Consider the following 10000-nt stretch of genomic DNA (forward strand, 5'->3'; position numbering starts at 1 on the left):
AAATTTTTAGCTAAAGGAGTTTGAAGATGATCTAGAAATAAATCTTTTTCCAAGTTTCCAGTTCTGAGACGTCTTTTGAAAATACAACATTTGTCACCTTGCGTGACACTATGATAGGCTATTTGGTTGAAAAAATTAGTAACTTGAGTAGATTTAAATCGTTATCTGGAACTAAAATTGAGAATGTTTCATAAGCAATACAACGTTGCGACACCTCAACAGTCTTGATCCTAACATCAAGTTTACACAAGAGAATCTCACGAGTAATTCCTTACCGTTCCTTGATTGCCTTGTCGCTATCAATGAAGATGGCTCACTGTCTACATCTGTATACCGTAAACCAACTCATACGGACCAATATTTGCAGTTCGATTCACATCACCCTTTGGTTCATAAACTCGGGGTCATCAGGACCCTGGAGCACAGAGCTAACGTAGTCATCAGTGAAACAGCTGAGCGGGAAAAGGAAAAAGCACATATTAAAAGCTCTGTACGCAAATGTGGTTACCCAGAGTGGGCCTTCCAGAAGGCGGGTGCAAGGAAAAGACAGACTAACAACACGGACCGAGGTGACGGGACAGGGACAAACAACAAGAGCGAACATTACGATCCCTTATGTAGCAGGTATTTCAGAGAAAATCAAGAATGCTTTTAAGGCCCACAGCATCTCTACTTGTTACAAGCCTTGGAACACCCTGAGACAAAAGCTAGTTCGAGTGAAGGGTAGTGTGCCCAAAGCGAAACGGGCTAATATAGTGTATGGAGTAAAGTGTGGGGACAAGGATTGTCAGGAACGCTATGTGGGGGAGACTCAGCAGTCTCTTGGCGCAAGAATGATCCAGCATCGAAGACCAAGCTCTAATCCAGCACAGACCTCAGCGGTGTATACACATTTGAATTCCACTGGTCACGCATTTACTCTGACGGACGTGGTGGTCTTGGAAAGAGAAGATCACTGGCACAGGAGAGGAATTAAAGAGGCCTTTTGGGAGAGAGTTGAAAACCCTTCCCTCAATAGGAAGGGAGGGCTCAGACACTCATTGTCACATACGTGGGACAGGACAGTGAGGCTGATTGGTAGCCGCTTGTCATGTAGCACTTCTGTCACGTGACAAGTTGTCAGTTGCCTGAAGAAGACCGTGAGATATGGTCGCAACGTTGTGTTGCTTATGAGACAAATGAAAGTGAGGCTGGTGTTGACCTGGTTATGATACAGACCTCCCTCCTTTTCATATGTTAATGGTTTTTTGTCATGCTAATTTGTAAGAATTTTACATTAGTGAGGCTTCTATCAAAGCAAGGTCAACTCCAGCCTCACTTTCATTCATAGCCCAGGTAACTAAGCCTACAACAGTAAAATGGACTATTTGAGAGGTAGTTAAAAGATGTGGCCTTTTTCGTGGAAAGATGATTTTTTTTGTTGCGTGACAATGAAAATATCTACGGTTTTAGGATACAAAAAGTGAAATGAAAAACAGAGCACTTCTGTGTAACAAGATCATCCTGTGCATCTTAATTCCTCCATTTACACATAATCACAATCCCTTGCACCTTTGACCGCAAACCCTTGCGTTTCAAAAATGTGTTCTTCTCCTTATTTGAGAGCTGCCTTGTGCGTTTGCTTCAGGCTCACTGCGGGAGCAAAAAAACAGAATTTGATGAAGTTGTTTCTCAACAATTCCACTGAGCTAGTCATGAGTTCTAATTTGGGGAACAAGGGTGGTGCACTGGTGAGAACACTTGCCTTCCACAGTGTGGTGTGCTTTCAGTTTTTGGACTTCATGTCCTATGTGGATTGATTTTTTTTGATCTTTACTTTGTTGTAAAAGGTTTTTCTGTGGGTGCTCTGGTTTTTGCCCTCCCACAAAAAACTAACACTGATTTGATTTGTTTTAAATTCATGCAATTGTATTTGATAATGGTCTCTCCCATTAGGAGAGTACATGGTGTTTAGCTTAAATAAGGTTGAAATTTTGATTATGTGATATATTATGTAATTTTTTTTTCTGAGTTACCGTAATTGTTTTCTTTTCTTTTCCGCATACTTGCTACGTCAACATCTAATCTTACTTAGTTTTATTACCAAGGTGATTGATGAAAATTTTGTGCATTGATTGGTTGCACTTGAGGTGATTATTACATGATAATCACCAAAGAGATTTTTTTCGAAATGGCCGCAAACCTTTTTGTTGAAGTGACAGATTGTTTTAAAGAAAATGCTTATTTTTGAAATAATCACCTATGTGATTATACTAAACAGTAATTTATTCACCTCAGGATTGCTGAATATCAGTGAATAAAAACCTAGACTTCGTCTTGGTTCGTATTCGCCATTATTCACCTCGCCTTCAGCAAATGATTTATTGTTACAGCACCCTTTTTCTTTTGTTTGATCTAATAGGTTAGATAAGGAGGTTGCAGCACATAAAAAGACTGATGATTCCTTGAAGGCAGCACAGAGAAAGCTCTCTGACAAAGAATCCCAGCTGTTAATGGTAAACCAGGAAGCAAGGAGCCTTGAATCAGTACTACAAGAGTTACGCAAGGAGTGCCAGGAACTTAAAGATTCTTTAGAGTCTGCGAAATACACCCTTGAGCAGGAGACGCTCACAAGAGTGGACCTTGAAAACAAATTGCAGTCAAAGGAAGAAGAACTTAGCTTTAAGAAGGAAATGTATAATAAGGTGATGAGTTTTTCTGTCTCTTATGTCCATTAATGTTGATATCCTAAGGAAATGTACTGTACAGTTCATGTACCTTGCTTGAGATTACATAATGCAAAATAACGAACCTCAATTCGCATGGTGGCATTGTAGTTAACCCATCCTTTTCACAGATTGGCTAATGTCACTATTTTTGGCAAATTCTCTATCGATTTTAAAGTTGAATTTCAGTATTTTGTTTCTTTGCTAAAAATTTAATGTCAATAATGATCTCTGATTTGTATTATTTCTTTGTGTCTGGTATTCATTATCATAAACAGGGACAAAGAAATTGCAAATCAACCTGGGTTCAAATCCTTTTGACCTGAAATTAATTTTTACCCGTAACAGTAACATGCAAATTTGTGTTTCTTTTACAGGAAATTCTTGACATTCGCTCACAGTTGAAAAGTGTTGAAACACAGCACATTAAAATTGCATCCGATACCAAGTCACGATATGAAGGAATATTGGCTGAAAAGCTCCAAGAACTGAGAGAATTGTATGATACTGAAGCCAAGCAATACAGAGATGAAACAGACAACCTTTACAGTTCCAAGGTACCAAAATAATATAATGGTTATTGTTGTTAAGAATTTCATTTTGAATTATTAAAAAGTGAAAATGTTGTGTTGACAAGTAGAATCGTCTGGCATTGGACAGAGTAAAATCTGTTAAGTCTCACTCACAGAAGTCAATGGGTTCAGAGGGTGCGGTTAGGGTTAGGGTTGTCTTAATCTCCCTGTAGCTTTTCCTTTCCTTTTCCTTTAAAAGTCTTCAAACTTTATGAAGGCAATAATTATTGTTTACATGTCTTCAACCTTATAAGGTAAAGCATGAGTTGAAATGATATAAATAAAACAGTTGTTCTAGCCAGGTCAGTTTATGTAATGACCTGGTCTACTTTAACCCATTGACTCCCAGGGGTTCCCCATTGACAAGTAAAATCGTCTGGCGTTAGACAGAGTGAAATACTAATTAGTTCAGGCCGGCCTGGGAGTTAAAGGGTTAAAGAAAAACAAAAAAATATCAACAACAAAGAGGCTCAAACACAGATTTTAAACAGAATGGAAGAACGATGACCGAGTATTTTATTTCTTTATTTTTCTATGTTTTAAATAAAAGTCAGCTGAAAAATCCTCTGTTATGCCATACAAATTTGTAGGTGTATGCAAGATATATTATGGTGGATAATTTGCTTTGGAGAAGGGCTAATGCTCCAAATGTCAGCTTTCAAATTTCTTTATGGTGGTCATTCTATCTTATCAGCCCAGTTGATCAACTTATTTCTTTGTTTTGTTAAGTATTGATTGATTAATTTTAATTGGTTTAGTCTGCAGAATCATATTCCTTGAATTAAGAACTGAAAAAAATCCATTCTATTGCTTGTTAGTATGATGAATTACAGAAGATGTCTGCCAAAGACTTGGAAGAGCTCTCAGTGGTGAGAGAAGACAAAAGAACGTTATCCATCACAGTGGAAAATCTTAAATCTGATCTTCACCAATTACAATCTAAGGTAAAGTCCAGAATTAAAGTATGGCTTAACATTTTTGACAAATATTAGTTAAATGTGGGTATCGGCTTAAGGTCATTCCTTTGAAAGTGACGTACTATCCAGATTTTTGTCAAACTTGACACAATTGATATTCATACACGGGACATTAAAAAAAATAAGATACTGTATGCCCTTTATTCAAAGTGTTTTTTTTATTGAATTACATGTAAGAAGCATTAGAAATTTGATCAATCAGGAAAATTGTTGTTATATAGCAAAAGCTAATGAATGTTACTGAAAACTTGAGGCTACTTGTTTGTCCGGGCTATAATTTTTAGTAAAGTGATTTCAAATTGCTCGATCTTGCAAAGAAGTGTAAGCAAAATGGGCCACCACAGTCATCACCTTGCATTTACATGTAGTGTCTGGCTCCAAATGCAGTTTCGCATCATTTACATGTAAATACAACTTTTTTTCTCATGTTTTCTGTGTACCTATTATGAGTAAATATAATCTTTAAAAGGGGGAGTCACCATGCTTGTTTTGGCTTCAAGAGGATCATTTTCTGCAAAAGGACTGGGGCAAGTTCAAAACAACAGCTTCTTATCTGAGAAGAGTTATCATGAGTGCACTTAATAGCATAATCTTGGTCCTTGCCTCTAAATGCAGTGTTACTATTGATGTAGAAAAAGGTAAACTTGTAGAAAAGCAAATAGATGGGGAGATTCTTTTCTTAGACAAAACAATTTGGTAACATTGCTTACATTGCTTGTATGTAGGCTTTACTTGAAAAAATGGTTTGAAAAACTAAGTTGTAAAAGAAACCATGATATTGAGTCCTAAGAATTTGCAATAAGGACATGTACGAGTTTCTTTAAGAATGACAGCCTGTTGCTGAGAATTGAAGATTTGGAAAAACTGCGAGCTAGTGACCAATCAAGTGCTGATCAAGCCATTGCCAGTCGAGATAACCAGATAAGAGAGCTGCGGAAAAGAATGGACGCTACCCTTAGGGACTATGAGGACCTCATGGGAGTTAAGACAGCCCTTGATATTGAGATCTCAACTTACAGGAAAATGCTAGAAGGAGAAGAATCAAGGTTTGTCAAACGTATAATCAGATTCTCTTACATTTGTATTTCTTTGTGGAGTGTGTGTGTGTGGACAAACAATGAATAGATATGAGGGGCAACGTGTAGGAAGAAACACAAAATATCAGTATTAATATTAGTATTAGTATTATTCTCACAAAATATCAGTATTCAAAAACCCACCGCAAAGTTTGACACCCAGTGGGCTATTTCAGGGCTCGAGACTAACTTTTAGCTCACTGGCCGAGTGGCTAGCTAGTATCAAGTCTGATTTCACTAGCCAAATCTAAATTTGCAGTAGCCAGTCTCGTCATGCGCAGTTTCATTCATTTGTAAAAACTATCACGAAAAAAATTCCACATTTGCAAACACAACTCGCGCTTTTAGGCCAATTCTCACAGAACCGTTGCCAAAACTTTGCAACACACAAATGCACTGGAGTATGGAAAACGAGGAATAAAGTAAATTAAGAAATAAACCGTACATAGAACTAAACTGCTCGTTTGGAAGTCTGTGGAAAGCCTGTTCCTTTGATTATAGCTATTTGCGATTGAAATTTTAGCCTGAAAGCGCCATTCTACGCATGAAGCACAAAAGCAGCGGAATGCGGGAAAATAATATCTTAAATTAGATATAAAGGAAATGCGAAAGGACAGACTTGCCCTCATATACATGTAAGATTCTTGTTAATAGTTTCAAACAGCAATCTGTGCGTTTTATGATTGAATGGTTTTCGGAGTCAATTAATATTCGGCGGCCACAGTGCTCGCGAGCAAGTTTTCTCTCTTATGAGATTCACCATTCCTAGTAAACCACCAGGGAAGTTTGGTGACAAAGTTTCATCGTTGAAGTTACCATGTTGTCAAGGGCAACTTGCTTCGTTTCCAAGAGGAACTTTTCGAGGTTTGACGTCATTTAACTGGTAACGGTCGCCAATTTGAATTAGATTTTGGCGGGCTCATCACTCGTGACGTCAAGGCTCTAAAAGTTACTCTTGGAAACGAAGGAAGTTGCCCTTGACAACTTGGTAACTTTAACCTTACGATTTTCATCAACTGAGAATCGTAACCTTACGGTAACTTTAACCTTACGATATTCATCAACTGAGAGTCGTAGTAAGTCGCTCCATATTGCCTCTTCCTTTTTTTTTAAATTTGAAATAAATTATGTTTGGATTCAATTTATAAACAAGTACTTGACCTCTTTCCACATACACGGAACAACGTCGCAAACAGTCACCTTTTGCGTTTTTGTTTGCGATCCTGTTTTCCATATGCGTGATTGCTTTACGCAACTTGATCTCTTTACATCGTAAGAAAAGGGCGCAAAAATAAAAGCAGAATTTGTTTTCCGTCGTGTTCAACTTCTTATGTTGGAGTTGTTGCGAAGAAGAAGGCAGAGAGGAAGTGTCAAGAGAAGTCAACAATTCTGGGTCCGATACATTTTCGAGGAGCAGCAACGGCTGCAGCATAGGCAGTATCGAATTGTACTGTAGGACATGGCTCTTTGTGATCAAGAACTTTACTACAGGTATATTTGGTGGGTTATTCCCTTACGATATTCATTAAATTCACACTGTTTTGAGGAGTATCCTCATTGCCACAATCGTACTCTGACTCCATTTTCATTACTTATACTTGCCTCTAATTCGTTAAAACGTATCACGTGCACAAAAGTATCGTCGATTGATCGCAAACAATCACAAACAGTTTACGATTGTATTCCCATATCGCTGTTTCCTCGCTTTTGCATTGCTACTCGTCGCCAACAAGACGCAATGATAGAAAATTTTATATCTCTTGCGTCTTGTTTGCGATCATCGGTGAACATGAAAGGTGTTTCACATTGCGCACCGGTGGCTCACTTGGTTGAGTAAGCAGTCTTTATAAAAATAAAAGAGGAGAAAGTGCTGCCTTTGCAATTACATCCACAAATGGTTAGACTTTCAAGTCTTGTCGGATAAGGACTATAAACCGTAGGCCCGTCTCAGAAATATCTTCCATGTTCATTACCGTAGTTCCCTGTGGGACGTTAAAGAACCCACACACTATTCGAGAAGAGTTGAGGATGAAGTTCCCGGTGTTGTGGCTGTCTTCTGTGAGTATATGGGTGGGTGGGTGGGTATAGCAGGTCCACATCAGCTGAATAGCTGCCAAAGCCTCAACCTGCTTAAACAAATAACAAACAATAACAAACAATCAAGCTCTCGGAAGGTGCTTGCGATTGTTTGCGACGGAGTGGCACGCTTATGGAAACAGCAGCCGAGAAGTTCCGCATGATTTCACACGTGATTAATCGTTCTTAACGTGGCGTGGGGAAACTGTAATCCGCGTTGGTTTCCTCTTCAGTTTTTTTTTTTTTGAACTTGTTATTTTCTAAGGCAGTAAATTCCATATAATCCGCCTACAGTTTCTGTTGTTAGTTTCTATTTTCTCCTTTTGCCTTATCCATAAGAAATAATTTTCAGTTATGTTTTCGTCCAGAACTCCACTGCTTCACAATATTTACTAGCCCCAATGGCAAGTGGGTTGGCTACTAGCCAAAACTGAAATTTCACTAGCCTGTGGCTAGTTGGCTATCGTTAGTGTCGAGTCCCTGTATTTACATGGCAGGTTTGAAACACAGGTCTCATTCCACATGCCACTTGTAACAGGTTGTTTTATGTATACCAAAACAACCGAGAACATTCAAATTGGCTAACCTTAGCCCTAAACACTGTTTTTAGGCCTACTGAAGCCTTATGAAGCCTAAGTTAAACATTAGTAAAGGTTTTGTAACAAGTGACCTTTACTTTAAACCTGTTGCTGTTTTTAGCATTTCACCTGAAATATGGATAAAGTGTTAGGTACTGTACTTTTGTGGGAAAGTGATATCCTGTGAGGTTTTTGCAAGTGAATATTATGTAATGTCATTTATGACAGTAAATATGTTGATCCGTAGATTAAATATTACTCCACCTTCATCACCTGTGTTTGGATCCCCAAAATCCAAAAGACGGTCTGTCAAGCGAGTGCGTACAGAAGAAGAATCCGTAGGAACCAAGTATTCTCACCAAGGATACATTCAAATTAAGGAAGCTGATGCAGATGGCAGATACATCAAGTTATTTAACAGTGGTTCTCAAGTGAGTGCTTGCAAGGACTGTCTTTCTTTCCTTTCTTTATAAGCTGGGTATATAAAGTGTCATTCATTCTGTGAAATGACAGTGATACATGTACGTGAATAATTTATTACGGGTAATACTTTGGAACTCTCTGTCACTGTAAAATATTGAAATTGTGGGCAAGTTCTTGTTATCAGGTATTCTCTCATCCTGTTGTTGTTTAGTTAAGGGGTTTGCAACAAGTCCCATTCATCTTCACTTTTCTGTTTCGACAAAAAAAGTGAAATGGATCTCGGAAAGTTTGCTTCAGTTTTCATGAACACAGGAATCTCATCTTGGCTGAAGATCAGGATCTCCCTCAATGCTAGTTAGAGAAAATACGTTTTTATGACCCTGTGGAATGAACTTAGTGAACAACACGGGGGTATGGTGTAAACATTGATTTCTAATTCAAGGTGTTGCTTTGATTGTCATGTCAGGATTTTTCTCTTGGTGGTTGGTGTTTGGAAAGATCAGTGGATGGTGAAACTGCAATTACCTACAAGTTCACTCCTAAATATGTCTTAAAAAGTGGCAGCTATGTAACTGTAAGTTGTTGTAAAAAAAAAAAAATCATGGTGAAGTTTAGTCGATGCACTGTCCTTCAGTTAACTTGGGGTTGCTTTGTTTTCCCATTTATGTTCTTTCTGCTAAATTGCACTCTATGTAAAATGACCATCCACAAAAATACCTTTTTTACTCAAAAAGTATTCATAGTTATGGAGAAAACAATACACCATTTTAAAGCTTTAATGTTAATAGTGTGAGTGGTAGTTTAGCCTGCGAGGAGAAACTACCACCGGAAATACGTCTACGTTCGCAGGCTAGTGGTAGTTGGGTATCACATCTGGCAAAGCGTATTGGAAAATTGTAACTTACCCATTTGCTATTCATTCCAACATTACTTTTGTGGGGAAAAATATCCAAACAAATCATAAAAGAAAAAAGACTTGTGTAAATGTAGACTTGTTTAATCCGATATTCAGCCATGGAACATTTCCCTTCGTAAATCGTAAATAAGTGGATTATGCCTTGTGGTGCTTACAATGGGTATCCCTTCTTGGAATGCAGGTTTGGGCATCTCAGGGTGGTGGCCAGCATAAACCCCCTACAGACCTGCTTTTTAGACAAAAAGCAAGCTGGGGAGTCGGCAGGGAAACGCGTACGGTACTGAAGGATGCTGATGGCCAGGTTTGTGACTGTGTTTGCAAGTTTCCCAGTGAGGATGATGAAGGAGAAGTCTTTCACCTTAAGCTTCTCTCAAGTCAAGCTGGTGTCAATTTTAATTATTCAGATTTTCGTTATTTTCGTAACATGTACAAATGAGCAGAGCCAAGCAATCCATTAGTATGGAATAATGTAAATTTCAAAGTTGTAATAAAGAAATGTGGCATTAAAGAACTAATCATGGTTAACAGGAAGTCTGTTTCTCTCACGTAATGTGTCGCAAATAGCAGAATTAAATCAGAAATACTGTAGATTCTGAGAATGAAGCATGGTTAGTCCAAGAGCCATTGACATCAGTGATGGATTTGCTTAAAATTCAGCATTGAAGTGGAGTTATCCA

General features: G+C 38.2%; 1 protein-coding gene across 1 annotated transcript in view; it reads left to right on the forward strand.

The window, feature by feature from the left end:
* The window catches only part of LOC137992007 (lamin-B1-like), a 12574-nt gene that overhangs the window by 1129 nt on the left and 1445 nt on the right, over positions 1–10000 (forward strand). Inside the window, exons 2-8 of the mRNA XM_068837042.1 lie at positions 2402–2684; positions 3083–3262; positions 4096–4221; positions 5080–5300; positions 8232–8415; positions 8874–8981; positions 9505–9624. Coding sequence (XP_068693143.1) covers positions 2402–2684; positions 3083–3262; positions 4096–4221; positions 5080–5300; positions 8232–8415; positions 8874–8981; positions 9505–9624 — 1222 coding nt within the window. The remainder of the gene's footprint in view (positions 1–2401; positions 2685–3082; positions 3263–4095; positions 4222–5079; positions 5301–8231; positions 8416–8873; positions 8982–9504; positions 9625–10000) is intronic.

This window comes from Montipora foliosa, chromosome 2 (assembly GCF_036669935.1).
Source record: "Montipora foliosa isolate CH-2021 chromosome 2, ASM3666993v2, whole genome shotgun sequence".
NCBI lineage: Eukaryota > Metazoa > Cnidaria > Anthozoa > Scleractinia > Acroporidae > Montipora > Montipora foliosa.